Raw genomic sequence first — 17,831 nt, 5'->3', positions numbered from 1 at the left:
GGAGTGGCTGTCTTACCTGTAACGTCTGGATGCGGTCTTCTGTCTGGAGCCAGACTGCGCGTCACGCATGCGCAGTCTATCGAGGCTTCGGACAGAGACACATTTCTGCCGTTATATTAGAGATGTCGCAAAGACATGACATAGTGATTTTGTATCTGTAGAGCTGGACTTGACTGTGATGATTAAGCTAAAGGTTTTTCCAAGATATAAATACAGTACTTCATCATTATAAGTATTAACATTTCATTCCCTGAATGTGTTGTAAGGCAGCGCTAGTCATCATAATGGGGGATACTCGCTGCACCGGGTCAATTAAGGCACATAAGCAATGTCCTTCCGATATTTCACAATGCAGTTTATTATTTCGTCATAAACCGCTAATCACACAGTCCATCTTAGTATACGCCCGGCATGTTTACACCTATCACCTCCGGGAGCTTCTCAAGTAGCACACCGGCATATTACACACATCACAATTCGGGAGCCTTTCCAGCGACAGATACGTCCACTTGACTCCCGTTATAGCCCTTGGCTAGGCAACATCATAAATGTCCATATAACGCAGCGTTTTACCTTTAGCGGGTTTTGGCTGCTACAGTCCGTTTATTCCGCCACCACTGTGGCTTTGCGGCTTTCCCAGGTGGGGGTCTCTAGCCGTCGTCCCCTCGTAGGCTACTGGTATGTCTTCCACACTTGACATCCAGCCTGCGCCTTTCAGGGTTCTTCACCAAGCCGGCTCTCCCTCAAAGGCCACTGACATCCATGCACAGGATCCAGGCTCGGCCTTTCAGGCTGCCAGGCTTCACTCTCGGCCTCCCTAGGCCTCTCACAAAGTGTGTCCCACACACACGGAGCACAAGCCTCATGCCTCACACCGAACACACCTGTCTCAAATTACAAGGGTTTATATATCCTGTGCACACACACACACATACTGACAGGACCTTGCTGATGCCACAGTCATGTGATCAGTCAGCTGTGCGTATAGGTCCTGTTTGCTGTCCCAGTCATGTGCACAGACCTTTACCGTGCATACAGGACCTGAGTGATGTCACAGTCATGTGACCAGTCAGCTGAGGGAAAGGTATATGGTCAGGTAAAACACATCCTAGACCATTACCGTAATGCAAGCACATCGCTGCATTACATATCCCCCCCCTCTGTTCAAACTTGTGGGGTTGAACACATAATATACACAATCACCTCATATCCCACAGCTCATACCGAGACCATGTACTTGTCAATTGCGCTGTTCAGCCCCTGGAATATTAGTCAATGACATTAGCCCATTCCTTAGGGATCTACCATTTGTCACTGTCACTGACTTCGTCGGGTCACCTTTCCGGGTCGTAACCTTGTCAAAGCTCTCCCCGCTCCCAGCGGTCAGTTGTAACCTTGTCAGGTCTCCCCCGCTCCCAGCGGTCAGTCATAATCTTGTCAGACCTCCCCCGCTCCCAGCGGTCAGTCATACAGCGGTGTGACTCACATGCCCTGGTATCTAAGGTCCGGTTCGACTCCGTACTGTCCCGTCCTCTATGGGGTTGTTTGTATGGGCTGCTCAAACCTGAGTTACTGGAGGTCTCACTACCTCTAAACTCACGCCCACTACTCTCAGGACATCTTGAAAGGTCCCTAACTCCAGCTGTAGCTGTTCTGGTATTTAGGGGGCCCTTTCTCTGTCGGGTCTCACTATTTCTAGACGGCTTCCATCTTCTGCTGCTCAGATGATGCTGTCTATCTACTCGCAGTCTAGCGAGATTCAATTGTTCTACCTCCTGCAGGTAGGTCACTCGGTACTCAATCAGCATGCGTATATATTCTAGGCTTTCTTCTGTTCCTACAGTGGAGAAGGACACCATGCCGTCTTCGTCTGGTATCCAGTCCTGATGATCACGTGGACTGCTTACTTTCACCACACCAGACTTCTTGACCATCATCTGCATGGCTCGACCGCTTCTCCCAATGAGCTTTCTCACCAGAACATGAGGCACCCGGATGACCTCTTCACGCATACTGTGAGCTTTCCTCATCAGCTACAGTTGTCTAAAGGCTTGTTCCGTCTTCAACCGGAGAAACCGCTTAGTGCGAATACATCACCAATGCATATCACTTAGGATCGCCACCCTCTTCACTGTGACTTCGGTCATGGACAGAACCACCAGCTGTTTAGCTTCGGAGGTCAAGTACACCTTACAGGCTCCCACAGCCTTCTTAAACTCTTCATGAACGGACTCACGGGTGCATTCTTCCCTCAAATCCTCGGGTACATCTATGAGGCATTTGTACCAAGACGTTTCGGACTCACCAGTAGTTTCCAGACGATCAATCAGCTCAGGGTTCAGGGACAACTGACTTTCAGTTCTTTCCCCCTGTATGCTTACCCTGAGCTGACTCACAGCTACAAATTCACGAATTTTCGTCTTGACCACTTCCACTTCATATTTATCTTCTGTTACCCTGCTCTTAGCTCTCCTCAGGTCCACCTTCTCATGGTATAAGGGAGTGAGTACGACTACTTTGTCAGGCGACTTTTGAGCCCGGAAACCTCTTCCTCTAGTTCCGTCACTCGCCTCTCAGCGGCCCGTCTTTGAAGCTTTTCCTGCTTCAACTGCTCTTTTAACAGTAGAGTTCTCTCAGACCTCTCTTGCTTCAAATGGGCCTGAAGCAATTCCTTGAGCTCCCTGATCTCAGCTCTTACTTCCACTGAATCATCCAAGCTCGCATCACTCGAGAAGGTATCTGCTTCATACCTCCCCTCACCAGCGGCCAACTCCTGGCCCTGGTCTGTGGCTTCTCCGATGGACTCCTCCATCTTTTTCCGCTCAGCTTCCATCTTGCTGACTGTTTCTTTAAGGCATGTCTCCGCCCTCTGGAGAGTTTCACAGGACATCTGTAGCTCCTTCACCTGAGCTTCCAGACCTATGGTCTTTCCACGGAAATAATCATTCTCCTCACGGGTCTCTTGCAGAGTGGTCTCACCCACTTGGCGCACTTGCTCTACACCCGCCTTATCCTCCTCTAGTTTTTCTTTTACCTTGAGGAGATCCTCATAATCTCTCTTAAGTTGTTGCAGTTCCATACCGAACTTTTCATCACACTTCTTCTTGGAGTCACACAGCTCCTGGTTGAACTGTTCGCGCAATCGTTCTAGGTTTTGTTCACGCCCAGCAACTTCATGCTGCATCGCCTCTTTGAGGGCAGACAGCTCTAACTGTACCAGGGAGAAGCGATCTTTCACCTCGCATAACTCATCTTCACACACCGCTTTGTCAATCTGTAATTGAAAAATCTCCTCCTTGATTTTACGGCGGTCCTCCTTAATTCCGTAGAACATTTCCTTCCAATGGTTAATTTCCGCGTTACTTCCCTCCATGTCTCGCTGCCAGTTCCTCATAACCTGGTATATTTTCCGCTGCTCAGACTCCAGGTTCAGCTAGTCTGAGGACACGTTCCCCAGGTTTTCACATAACTGCTGCACGTCAATCTGACACTGCGGCCTGATAGGCTCCAGCTCTTGGTCATGACTGGCCGCCTCCCCTTTCAGGCTGTCGGATCCTGACCCGTCAGTCTCAGTACCGTACCGGAGGTTGCTACTGGCAACGTCATCTCCTCTTCTACCTCTAAAATAGGATCCACACTTGAAGCATAGGCACACAGTAATATATTCTCTTTATTTTCATTTTCAGGGAGTACTACCGGAGCAACCTTTTTGTGGCCCTTGCGCCGTCGACGACGAGAGGGGGACTCTCTCCCCTCGTCTAGCCCCTCCTGACCGAACTCACTTTTTACTTTCATAGTGTCACCGTCAGCTACGGGGTCTGTGTCACTCCCCATGGTGTTGTGGACTAATAGGTCACCTCCCACTTTGACGTCACCCCCTTCTACTGGAGTTACCCCGTTATCAACGGTCACATTGTCATTTTTAGGAGGTACCAACCCACAACCAGTAACAATTTCCAGTTTTCTGCAGTCCACACTCTTGTGAAAATCCGCCCCTTTTTTAGACTCGGCCCCCTTTTTAACAACCACACCGGCAGGGTAATTTTTACACAAAAAATCAGCAGTAGTCTTAGGACTCAGTTCACAACATCTCTAACCACCTCCCCGGGCACTCTGGGACAACACTGGCACCCCCGGAGAGTCCATAGAATGGTCCACTGCCGCCATTCCATATGGTGCCCACAGCTCCTGCGGTTCCTGCACCATGTCCAGTAAAAGTTTCCCAAATACCTGCTCCGGTCCCAACCGGCCCTTCAACCGCTCAATAGCTCCAGACAGATCTGCGGCTTTGCTCACAGCCATCGCGGTACGCTGTTCACACTAGAACTTCACCGCTCTCCCGGAAAAAATATTCGTGGCCCCGCCGAGCCACCGCAAACCAGGTTTGAGTGCGACGATAATCTTCGCAACCCCGCCGAGTTGCAGCCAGATGCTTTTAATTTCGTGAGCCCCGCCGAGCCACAGCAAACCAGGTTTGAGTGCGACGCCAATGTTCGCAACCCCGCTGAGTTGCAGCAAACAACCAGATTTGAGTGCGACGACAATCTTCGCAACCCTGCCGAGTTGCAGCAAGATGCTTTATCCACACTGGTCGTCCTATGCCGTTGCCCCTAGCAACCGAGTTGTTGTTGCCGCTAGCAACCGGGCTGCCGTTGCCCGCATTCTCGAACCATATGTAAGGCAGCGCTAGTCATCATAATGGGGGATACTCGCTGCACCGGGTCAATTAAGGCACATAAGCAATGTCCTTCCGATATTTCACAATGCAGTTTATTATTTCGTCATAAACCGCTAATCACACAGTCCATCTTAGTATACGCCCGGCATGTTTACACCTATCCCCTCCGGGAGCTTCTCAAGTGGCAGACCGGCATATTACACACATCACAATTCGGGAGCCTTTCCAGCGACAGATACGTCCACTTGACTCCCGTTATAGCCCTTGGCTAGGCAACAACATAAATGTCCATATAACGCAGCGTTTTACCTTTAGCGGGTTTTGGCTGCTACAGTCCGTTTATTCCGCCACCACTGTGGCTTTGCGGCTTTCCCAGGTGGGGGTCTCTAGCCGTCGTCCCCTCGTAGGCTACTGGTATGTCTTCCACACTTGACATCCAGCCTGCGCCTTTCAGGGTTTTTCACCAAGCCGGCTCTACCTCAAAGGCCACTGACATCCACGCACAGGATCCAGGCTCGGCCTTTCAGGCTGCCAGGCTTCACTCTCGGCCACCCTAGGCCTCTCACAAACGGTGTCCCACACACACGGAGCACAGGCCTCACACCGAACACACCTGTCTCAAATTACCAGGGTTTATATATCCTGTGCACACACACACACATACTGACAGGACCTTGCTGATGTCACAGTCATGTGATCAGTCAGCTGTGTGTATAGGTCCTGTGTGCTGTCCCAGTCATGTGTACAGACCTTTACTGTGCATACAGGACCTGTGTGATGTCACAGTCATGTGACCAGTCAGCTGAGGGAAAGGTATATGGTCAGGTAAAACACATCCTAGACCATTACCGTAATGCAAGCACGTCGCTGCATTACAGTGTATACACACATATGCCATGTTAGATATCTACGTTAGGGTGGGTTCCACTATATACCCGTGGTGTGTTCTTTTACATTTATTTAAATAGCGACAAAACGCGGCAGATAACTGTGGCTGACCATACATTTCCCCACAGCAGGAGAAATATATTATACAGTGACTTGCGAAAGTATTCACCCCCCTTGGCTCTTTACCTATTTTGTTTCATTACAACCTGTGTTTAAATATTTTTGTAATTTGATTTGTGTGTGATACATCAGCACTAAATACACTGTGTTCCAAATTATTATGCAAATAATATTTTCTCAGATTTTCCCAAATTACCTATATGAATTGCAGTCATTGTAATTTTCCAGTCAAATAACTATTAGAGTACAATTGAAAGGTTTTTGTACAAACTGCCTATGATAACAGTATATTTTTAAAAAAAATAAAAAACTCAAACTGCCCTCAAAATGCATGTTCCAAATTATTATGCACAGCAGAGTTTTCAACCTTTTCATTTTAATAAAGACAAAAAAATGGTCATTTTTGAAATTATAAGCATTAGCAGGTTATTACAAACTGAAATCAAACAGTTTTTAACTCAAAACTTTATTCTAGGTGATGTTACATTTGCACATAGGACCGCTTGTTCGAAAGGAGCTTCTGAACTCTCTCGTCCATTGAATTTGTCAGGTTTTGGATGGTTTCAATTGTTTTGCATGAGGACAGAATACCCTCCCAGAGCTGTTGCTTAGATGTGAACTGCCTCCCGCCATCATAGACACTCCTTTTGATGATGCTCCAGAGGTTCTCAATGGGGTTGAGGTCAGGGGAGCACGGGTGCCACACCATAAGTTTGTCCCCTTTTATGCCCATAGCAGCCAGAGATGCAGATGTGTTATGTGCAGCATGAGACGGGGCATTATCATGCATGAAAATGATCTTGCTGCGGAATGCACGGTTCATCTTCTTGAACCATGGAAGGAAGTGCTGTTTGAGAAACTCAACATACATTATGGAGTTCATCTTTACCCCTTCAGGGATCCTAAAAGGGCCGACAATCTCTCTCCCCATGATTCCAGCCCAAAACATTACTCCACCTCCTCCTTGTTAGTGCCGTAGCCGTGTTTGCATGGGGTGTCCATCAACCAGCCATCCTCCACTCCATCCATCTGTACCATCGAGATCATTTCATGCATGATAATGCCCCGTCTCAGGCTGCACATAACACATCTGCATCTCTGGCTGCTATGGGCATAAAAGGGGACAAACTTATGGTGTGGCACCCATGCTCCCCTGACCTCAACCCCATTGAGAACCTCTGGAGCATCATCAAAAGGAGTGTCTATGATGGCGGGAGGCAGTTCACATCTAAGCAACAGCTCTGGGAGGGTATTCTGTCCTCATGCAAAACAATTAAAGCAGAAACCATCCAAAACCTGACAAATTCAATGGACGAGAGAGTTCAGAAGCTCCTTTCGAACAAGCGGTCCTATGTGCAAATGTAACATCACCTAGAATAAAGTTTTGAGTTGAAAACTGTTTGATTTCAGTTTGTAATAACCTGCTAATGCTTATAATTTCAAAAATGACCATTTTTTTGTTCTTTATTAAAATGAAAAGGTTGAAAACTCTGCTGTGCATAATAATTTGGAACATGCATTTTGAGTGCAGTTTGAGTTTTTTATTTTTTTTTAAATATACTGTTATCATAGGCAGTTTGTACAAAAACCTTTCAATTGTACTCTAATAGTTATTTGACTGGAAAATTACAATGACTGCAATTCATATAGGTAATTTGGGAAAATCTGAGAAAATATTATTTGCATAATAATTTGGAACACAGTGTAGTCTAAGTTGGTGAAGTGAAGTGAGAAAAATATACGCGTAAATTAAATTGATGGGATCAAATAAAAAAGACTTGGCATGTGCATATGTATTCACCACTTTTGATATGGAGCCTCTAAAAATTTCACATGCTTAGTGAAAGGAAGTCCAACTGTGTGTAAGTGTCACATGGTCTGTCAGTATATACACACTTTTTCTGAAAGGCCACAGAGGCTGCAACACCATTAAGCAAGAGGCACCACTAACCAAACAACACCATGAAGACCAAGGAGGTTTCCAAACAAGTCAGGGACAAAGTTGTTGACAAGTACAAATCAGGGTTAGATTATAAAAAAAATAGCACAACCTCTGATGATCCCCTGGAGCATCATCAAATCCATTCTTATTAAATGGAAAGAACACAGTACCACAACAAACCTGCCAAGAGAGGGCCGCCCTGGCCACCAAAACTCTCAGCCCACGCAAGGATGGCATTAATCAGAGAGGCAGCACAGAGACCAAAGGTAACCCTGAAGGAGCTGCAAAGTTCCCTAGAAGAGACTGGAGTATCTGTCCATACGACCACAATAAGCCGTACACTAAATAGAGGTGGCCTTTATGAAACAGTGGGCAGAAAAAAGCCTTCACTTACACACAAGAATTGTAAGGTTCGTTTTGAGATTGCAAAAAGACATGTGGAGGAAGGTGCTGTGGTCAGATGAGACCAAAATTGAACTTTTTGACCACCAAGGTAAATGCTATGTCTGGCGCCAAACCAACAGAGCTCATCACCCCAAGAACACTAGTGAAACATGGTGGTGGCAGCATCATGCTGTGGGGATGTTTTTCGGCTGCAGGGACAGGGAAAATGGTCCGAGTCGAGGGGACGATGGATGGTGCGAAATACAGGGATATTCTTGAGCAAAACCTGTTTCAGTCTGTCAGTGATTTGAGACCGAGACGGAGGATTACCTTCCAACAAGACAATGACCTAAAGCAACATTTGAGTGGTTTAAGGGGAAATGTGTAAATGTTTTGGAGTGGCCTAGTCAAATCCCAGACCTTAATCCAATTGATAATCTGTGGTCAGACTTGAAGATTGTTGTACATTAGAGAAAACCATCTAACTTGAAGGAGCAGGAGAAGTTTTGCCTTGAAGACTAGGCAAAAATCCCAGTGGCAAGATGTGGAAAGGTCATAGAGACTTATCCAAAGTGACTTACAGCTGTAATTTCCGCAAAAGGAGGCTCTACAAAGTACTAACTTTAGGGGGTGAATAGTTATGCACGCTGAAGTTTTCATTTATTTTGTCCTATTTGTTGTTTGCTTCACAATAAAAAGTTCACAGTTGTAGGCATGTTCTTTACATGAACTGATGCAAACCCTCAAAAAAACCTGATATTTCAGGTTGTGACGTAGAAAAACATGAAAAATGCCAAAAGGGTGAATACTTTTGCAAGGCACTCTATGAAAACAGTCTCTTCAAAGAAAAAGAGGACAGGAACTCTAGTACCACCTAATGGATGCACTAATCCTAAAAGTCAGTGATAAACTTTAACTAGCTTTGTCAAGTGACTTAAGAAAAGTATTTTGGCGTAAAAAGCTTTAAAAAGTTGCATAATGTTGTCGCAAATGGTGGCTGCGCTAATATTTTGCAAATGTTGGTGTTCTGAAGCCAATTATTGACCAGCTCCGACAAAGTGGTCTGAGCTAAGGAGGGATGGGGGTGTGGTGACCAGCGCTCGTCAAATTGATGATGAGCAGCATTTGATATGCCACAAATCTTACTCCAACATGGACTAGAGTAGGATTTGTGGTGAGACGCAAGCGGAGGTGTACGCCACTCATCTGGCGCTCCTGATTCAAGAAGAGGTGTATGCCTCTTTATGAATCAGGAGCGTCTGGCTACAGCCCACCTCCTCATCAACTTAGTTCGCTATAATAAATCTATATATCAGTAGTGACAAAGACAAGTTTTAGATTTTATTGAATTGTGTTTTTTCACTCACGCATTAAATCGTGCTCGGACAATCACCCGACAGAAGTTCCTAAACCTATGCTCCCGACCAACAATGAAAAGGGGCTTGTCAAAGTATGGGTGGTTCTCTCTTAATTCTTCTTCTTGAACTTTCCTGTTAAAAGGTTTATAAGACATATATTAGTCGCCATAACATTATTAAACTAAAAAAAAAAATTTCACTAAACATAAAAATACAAATACCTTTTCATCTCTGCCTGCTCCTTTTTTTCCTGGATCATTTTGATTTCACTGTCTTCTCTCTGGGCATTTCTGTACCTTACAGTGTTGGAGTGCTGCAGTAGTGAGAGGAAAAGGGAATAAGACTTGCTTTGGTACATGTTAGACTAACAATCATTCTGCGCAATGACAGAAAATTAAATGTATAACATTTTAAAAGGATATTCTAAAGTTTGAAAGTTATTCCCTACCAATGGATAATGGATAGCTTCACGATTGCTGGAGGTCCGACTGCTGGGACTACCACTGATTGCGATAACCGGGGCAACTTAAAAGCCCCGTGAATTAAGCGGATGTCGATCATCTGCACTGTAGCTCTATTCATTCTTATAGGAGTTTCAAAGACCAGCCGAGAGTCTATCTCTGGTGGTCCTATTAAGAATGAATGGAGCAGCAGTGCACATGCACATGCTTAAAGGGGATTTCCGGGACTTTTAAAAAAGGCATGTAGTTGCTAACAGAAGCAACAACCTGTCTGTTGTACCCGGCGCCGGTCATTGACAGCTCCTGAGGGAAATTCAGCTGCTCTCTATCTACAGAGCAGCAGCTTCTCTTCCTGTAGACAGGGCGGGACTACTGGCATCATGCTGACTGACAGCTGGCTTCCCCCAATTAGGCAGTGGGGAGCTGGCTGTCAATCAGCATGACACCAATAGTCCCGTCCTGTCAACAGGAAAAAAACAGCCACTCTGTTGACGCAACGTCAGCGGAAGTCTGTAACTTCTCTGTGCCGGTGGAGAACGTGGCCAGGCACAACAGGCAGGTAGGTAGTAACTACCTACCTGTTAGTGCTTAGGCACATTTTTTTTAAAGTTCCGGATATCTTTAACCATGGCTCCATTCACATAGGACTTTTCCGAGCCCTGGTTCTTAGGATCTGTGGGGTTCCCAGAGGTCGGTTCCTCTGTGAGCAGGGGGTTATTGGGATAACTTTCAAACTTGAGAATACCCTTTTAAAGGATTTCCCCATTTGATGTAAAAAGATACCATAATAAGAACTTGAAAATAAAGATTCTGCAGCACCCTATAAATAAAATAAAGTAATAAAATTTTAATATAACTTTTTTAAATCAGCTGTTATATACAGTAATTTCCGAAAGTGTTGACACCCTTGAAATTGTTCCATACAAATAAGTATTTCTCCCAGAATATTATTGCAATTACACGTTTTGTTATACACATTATTTCCTTTGTGTGTATTGGATTAACCCCAAAAAAAGAGAAAAAATGTCAAATTAGACATAATTTCACACAAAACCCCCAAAATAGGCCGGACAAAATTGTTGGCACCCTCAACTTAATATTTGGTTGCACACCCTTTGGAATAAATAACTGCAATCAATTGCTTCCTATAACCATTAACTGGAATTTTGGACCACTCTACTTCTCCCAGCAGCAATTTTAAGATCTCGCCACAGGTGTTCCATGGGATTTAGATCCGGACTCATTGATGGCCACTTAAGAGCGCTTCAGCACTTTGATTCCATCCATTTCTGGGTGCTTCTTGAAGTATGTTTGGAGTCACTGTCCTGCTGGACCTATGACCTAGAACGTAAACACAGCTTTCAGATTTCATGATGCCATGCACACAGTTAAGGCACCCAGTGCCAGAGGCAGCAAAACAACCCCAAAACATGTTTGAAACTCCACCATATTTGACTATAGATACTGTGTTCTTTTCTTTGTAGGTCTCATTCTATTTTCGATAAACAGTAGAATGATATGCTTTACCAAAAAGCTCTATTTTGGTCTCATCTCTCCATAAGACGTTTCCCCAAAAGGATTTTGACTTACTCCACGTACATTTTGGCAAACTGCAGTCTAGCTTTTTTATGTCTCTGTGTCAGCAATGCAGTCCTCCTGGGTCTCCTGCCATAGCACTTAATTTCAATAGGATAGTTCGTGCTGACACTGATGCACCCTGAGCCAGCAGGACAGTTTGAATTTCTTTGGAACTTGATTGGAGCTGTTTATCCACCATCAAGACTATCCTGTATTGCAACCTTGCATCAAGTTTTCTCTGCTGTCTACATCCAGGGAGAATAGCTATAGTGCCATGGTTGTAAACTTCTTGATTATGTTGCGCACGATGGACAAAGAAACATCAAGATCACTGGAGATGGACTTGTAGCCTTTAGATTGTTGATATTTTTGAACAATTTTGGTTCTCTTCTCCTTTTTCTGTTCTCCATGCTTAGTGTGGCACACTCAGATGCACAATGCAAAGATTGAGTCACCTTCTCCCCTTTTTATCTGGTTTCAGGTGTGATTTTCATATTGCCCACATCTGTTGCTTGCCATAGGTGAGTTTGAACAAGCATCACATGCTTGAAACAAAGTTGTTTACCCACAATTTTGGAACTGTGCCAACAATTTTGTCTGACCCATTTTTGGGGTTCTGTGTGAAATTATGTCCACTTTGCCTTTTTTCCTTCCTATTTGTGTTGTTCCAATACACACAAAGGAAATAAACATGTGTATAACAAAACAGATATAATTGAAATAATTTTCTGGGAGAAATACTTCATTTTCTGGAACAATTTCAAGGGTGCCAACACTTTCGGCCATGAATAATATCACTATTTCTGATCACTGTATGATATTCATTGCAGTTTTAATCAGTTTCTCCCTCTGCAGGCTCAATCTAGATTCTAGAAGGTCATGTTTACACACTGAGAATTCTGTAGTGATTTAGGCATGAATTTTGAGCTTAAATCCTGACAAAATCCACTGACCTTTCAATGGAAATACATATAAATAAGGTGTTTCATGCCCCCATTCACAATCTCAGTAATGAAAATGCTGCCAACTTTAACATACACAGAAGGTTCATTAAAGAGGTTTTTTGATTCTTCCAAATTGATGACCTAAACTCAAAATTGACCATCAATATTAGGTTAGTGGGGGGCCAACCCTTGGACCATTACTCATCAGTTGTTGAAAGGGCAATCCATATGCAGCTGAGACCGTGCTGCATATGGATTGGTTATTTTGAGTTTTGTTTTGTTATACCTTCCTGTGCCGAGAAGAGGCAGTTATATTTTGTTTCCTGACTGGTTTATGGACACTAAATAAACCACCAGTTTGTTTGAACCTGTGGACTGCATCACTGTGTGAACCTGTGCCTACCTCTAACCTGGCTGAGTGAGTACAAATCCCTATAATTGGTTCCAGAAGCACGTGCACGAATCCCAAGGGGCAGTGTGACTATTACAGGAAACCATATATGTCCTGGGTGAAGGCCGCCAGCCAGCAAGGTTCGTCCAGCAGCATGGAGGAGCTGATAAAGCAACTGGTGCAGGCAAATATGCATCAGCAGCAAGCTCAGCATGAGACGAATAAACTATTAATACAACAATTATAGCTACAATAGCAGCAGATGCAGCAGCAGCAGCAACAGGATCAAATGACGCTCCTGGCGGAGGCCCTCCGTGTCAGAGAAGCCACACCATCTCCAGGCCAAAGTGACGAGACCCAGGTGAGGAAAACCATGATAGGGGCGTTCAAAAAGATGACTCCGGGGGATGATGTCAAGGAGTTCCTGGCTGTGTTTGAGAGGGTGGTGGACCGTGAGAGACTACGACCTGAGCAGTGGGCGGAGGTTCTAGCGCATCTGACCGGGGAACCACAGAAGACGTACTTTGATTTGGCCCTGCAAGACTCTAAAGAGTATAGCAAACTTAAGGCTGATATTCTGGCGCGGCTGGGCGTGAACCTGGCAGTCAGGGCACAATGAGTCCACCTCTGGGACTTCCACAGGGACAAACCTCCCCGGTCGCAAATGTTTGACCTTCTGCACCTAGTCCAGAAGTGGGTGCAGCCAGAGACTTGTTCCCCAGCCCAGATGGTCGAGAGAGTGGTTATGGAACAGTTTATCCACTCTCTGCCGAAGCCGATTCAGTCCTGGGTTGCCCAGGGAGATCCCCAAAATGCGGACAACCTGGTGGGCCTAGGGGAGAGGTACCGGGCGGTAGAGGGTTCCCTGAGTGGTCAAGCAGGGGTTAGGTCACCTTTCTGGGGTTCCCTAAGGGGGGATGGCTCCCAAAAGAAGGGGACTAAATCCTCACTGAGTGGGCATCCACAGTCTCAGGAGGCTGCTGAATCGCAGCTGGGTAATCAGTCCCATTCCATCCTCTGTTGGAGGTGTCATGCCCCTGGTCATATAGCCACCCGGTGTCCCATGACCTCTGAACCGATGGACTGCAACATAGGCTGGCGTTGCTCCTATTCTGCCTACCCCGCCTGTAGCGTGGTTCCTCAACATGGCGAGGGCCATGGCAGGCGTGCTCAGTGTCTGTAAACAGGGTGCAAGTGTCTGGACTGTTGGACTCAGGAAGTTTGGTGACCCTGATAAGGGCCACACTCCCTCATCGGCTGGTTCCTGGGAAGGTGGTGGGTGTCCGGTGTATCCATGGGGATGCTAAAAACTATCCTGTCGCCCGGGTGGATGTACACACGGACTGTGGCACCACAGCTCAGGAAGTGGGTGTCGTTAAAGACTTGTTGAACCCGATAATAATCGGATGGGACTGTGCATTATTCTGGGACATGTTGGGGAAAGCGGTGACACCTGGTTGCTCGGATGACAGCCAGAACACCCCTGAACAAACCTTTCCGCAGGCTGTAACCGACGAGTTTTCCATTTGTGTGTGTTTGTGGGCGATGAGGATGAGGCAGCATCCCCCGAGGCCAACATCCCTGAGCTGGAGGAGTCCGAGGGAAACTTTGGAACTGCTCAACTCAGGGATTTAACTCATAAAGGGGCATTTGATAATGTGTCTGTACTTAACATTGTTGCTCAAGAGGCAGGGGGTGACACCAGATACCCGTACTTTGCCGTCAATGGGGACTTGTTATACCAAGTCACCAAGATGAGAGGGGAGCTCATCGAGCAGTTGCTGGTGCCGGGGACATACAGGTGTAAGGTATTAGACATGGCCCATGCACATGTGTTAGGTGGTCATCTGGGGGTAGAAAAATACAGGAACGAATCTTCCAGAGGTTCTATTGGCCTGGTTGTCACCAGGAAATTGTGAATTATTGTAGGACCTGTCCCACTTGCCAGCTGACCTTCCTGGTAACACACCTCCGGAGCCCCTTAGTGCTGTTACCTATCATTGAGGTGCCATTTGATTGCATAGCCATGAATCTGTTGGAGCCCCTGGTCAAGTCCGCCAGAGGGCATCAGTATATCCTGGTGGTACTCGACTATGCGACACGGTGTTCGGAGGCTGTGCCGCTACGTAACTCCTCCTCCAAATGTATAACCCGGGAGTTGGTCCATATTTTTTCTAGAACGGGGTTACCTTAGGAGATCCTAACTGATCAAGGGACCTCATCTATGTCAAAGGCGATGAGAGAGTTGTGCAAAACTCTGCAAATCACACAACTACGGACCTCAGTCTACCATCCGGCTTGGTGGAAAGGTTTAAGAAAACCTTGGTGGCCATGTTAAAGATGGTCGTAGAGAAGGATGGCCGAGACTGGGACTGCCTACTGCCATACCTTCTTTTCTCTATCAGAGAGGTACCACAGTCCTCTACTGGATTCTCCCCTTTTGAACTGTTGTATGTCCGACACCCCCGAGGACTCCTGGATGTGGCAAAGGAGACCTGGGAGGCGGAGTCTACACCCTACAGGAGTGTAATCGAACACGTGGCCCAAATGCAAGAGAGAATTGCCAGGGTGATGCCCATCATGAAAGAGCATCTCCTCAAAGCACAAGAGGCACAATCTAGGGTGTACAATAGATCGGCAAAAGTGAGACACTTCAACCCTGGGGATCGGGTACCGGTGCTGGTACCTACAGTGGAGAGCAAATTTCTAGCGAAGTCGCAGGGTCCCTACGAAATAGTTGAAAAGTTTGGTGAGGTCAACTATAAAGTCCACCAGCTAGGGAGAAGGAAGCCCTACCAGGTATACCATGTCAACTTGATTAAGCCATGGTGAGATAGGAAGCCCGTGGAAAATCCGTGTTTGGTGGCTGAGGCTAACGCCAATGTGAAAGAGGTCAAGGTGGCAGAGTCGCTGTCACATCCCCAAAAGCAACGATGCAAACAATGCTACAGCAAAATAAAAACCTGTTTTCGGAGTTGCCAGGACTCACTCAGGTCATAGAGCATGAGGTACTCACAGAGCCTCATGTTCGCGTCAACCTAAAACCATATCGGATCCCAGAGGCCCGCAGAGAGGTGATCTCGAAAGAAATGAAGTGGATGCTTAACCTGGGAATCATTGAAGAGTCCAAGAGTGGCTGATCCATAGTCTTAGTGCCAAAACCATATGGAGAATGGCGGTTTTGCAACGACTATAGGAAGCTGAAAGAAGTTTCGAAGTTCGATGCCTACCCAATGCCTAGGGTAGATGAGCTTATCGAAAGGCTAGGACCCGCTTGGTACATCACCACCCTGGACCTCAAAGAGGCCAAGGAGAAGACGGCCTTCTCAATGCCAGACGGATGTTATCAGTACGTCAGGATGCCGTTTGGTTTGTAGGGAGCTCCGGCCATTTCCATTTGGAAATGAAGATTTACAGGGTGATTCCATAATTTTTTCCTGAGAATTGAGTGATTCCATAATTTTTTCCCTCTGCTTGGTCTGAAAAAAATTACCCTTACTGAGTACCACATTTTTAATCTTGATTTCTTTAAGTATTTCTTAAAGCCCTAAAGTTGCCATTTGAAAAGACTTTAGTTTTGTGCCATGTCTGTGATCTGCTTTTTTTCAACAACATTAAACAACTGAATGAACATCCTCCGAGCCCGGTGATTCCATAATTTTTGCCAGGGGTTGTATAATAAGCTCTGGATGCAGATTCTCATGCAGATCAGTGTCCAGCTCATAGGAATGAACAGCTCATTTACATTTAAGAAAAACATTGATATCTCTGGAATAAGACATCGAATTTCAGATATCAAGGTGTCATTCTATTCAGATTTTTATGACCTGCGTGCCCATATAGACGGCTTAGGAGGGTTAACCCTACTGAGAAATTACTTTTAATGGAAATATTGAGCGGTGCAGTAAGCAGCAGGGTGACAATAATGGGGACATGGCAGGTTCCATAGTACCACAATCCCTTAAAACAAATGATCATAAGGGGTACTGAGAGAGCTGAGAGTTGGACATCCATTGACAATCTACAACGATGGTCTATCTTAACCGGTTCCCGACCGCCCACTGTAGATAAACGTCGGCGCTTGCTGGGCTCTGTGCAGCGCCGACGTTTAAAAACGGTGGGTGGTCTTGCAGCGCTCAGGACCCCCAAGGTCCTGCAAGCGCTGCGATTCCGAAGCAGAGCGTTAGCTCTGACAGGGGACATCATCGGGACCTGATTGGATCAGGTCCCAATGATGTTAACCCTTTGCTGTCTTCTATATGCCGCGATCTATAGTGATCACGGCATATAGAAGACAGCAGGAGGAGAGGGGGTCGCCACTTACCTCTCCGACGGCCCCCTTATGCCTTCCAGGACCTGACGTTGCTATGGCAGCTGGAGGTCACATGACCGCCTCCAGATCTGCCATATATGGTGTCCTGCCTGGCTCAGCCTGCAGCTGAAGCCTGGCAGGAGACTCTGACTGTGAAACAGTCAGCGAAGATCTCATGTAATGTAATACATGTCTATTACATTACATGAAATCAGTGATCAAAAAAATTAAAATTAATGTCCCATACAGGGGCTAAGTAAAAATGTAAAAAAAAAGTAAAAAAAAATGTTTTTAAACTGTTAAAAAAAAAATCACAAAATAAATAAAAATAAATAAATAAAATATTAAACCAATAAATCCGTATATTTATGCAAAACCAAAAAAAGTACACATATTTGGTATCGCCGCGTCCGAAACAACCCGATCTATAAAACTGTCACACTAATTAACTCCTTCTGTGCACACCGTAATAAAAAAATAAAAAAAACGGAGCAAAAAAATATGCTTTTTCATCATATCGCCAAACAAAAAGTGGAAAAAAATGCGATCAAAAAGCAAAATGGAAATAAAGATGGTACCGCTGAAAACATCATCTTGTTCTGCAAAAAAAAAGCTGCCATACAGCTCCATCAGCCGAAAAATAAAAAAGTTATAGCGCTCAGAATAAAGCAATGCAAAAAAAAATTTTTCTATAAATTTTTTTATTGTGTAAAAGTGCCAAAACATAAAAAAAATATACAGTAAGTGTAGTATCGCTGTAAACGTACCGACCCGA

The 17,831-nt window shown here is 45.5% G+C and overlaps 1 protein-coding gene across 3 annotated transcripts in view; it reads right to left on the bottom strand.

Annotated features, from left to right (window-relative positions):
- Positions 1 to 17,831, bottom strand: part of NALCN (sodium leak channel, non-selective) — an 850,352-nt gene that overhangs the window by 99,197 nt on the left and 733,324 nt on the right. For all 3 annotated transcript variants that reach the window (XM_073664203.1, XM_073664204.1, XM_073664206.1), the window contains 2 exons: positions 9,592 to 9,683; positions 9,380 to 9,502 (listed from right to left, as the gene is read on the bottom strand). In XM_073664203.1, coding sequence (XP_073520304.1) covers positions 9,380 to 9,502; positions 9,592 to 9,683 — 215 coding nt within the window. The remainder of the gene's footprint in view (positions 1 to 9,379; positions 9,503 to 9,591; positions 9,684 to 17,831) is intronic.

The sequence above is a fragment of the Phyllobates terribilis genome, unplaced genomic scaffold (assembly GCF_046119375.1).
Source record: "Phyllobates terribilis strain yellow unplaced genomic scaffold, ASM4611937v1 Scaffold_2__4_contigs__length_985480577, whole genome shotgun sequence".
In the NCBI taxonomy this organism is placed as follows: domain Eukaryota; kingdom Metazoa; phylum Chordata; class Amphibia; order Anura; family Dendrobatidae; genus Phyllobates; species Phyllobates terribilis.
Note: the sequence above shows the minus strand (reverse complement) of the source record. Positions and strands in the feature narration are given on the sequence as shown.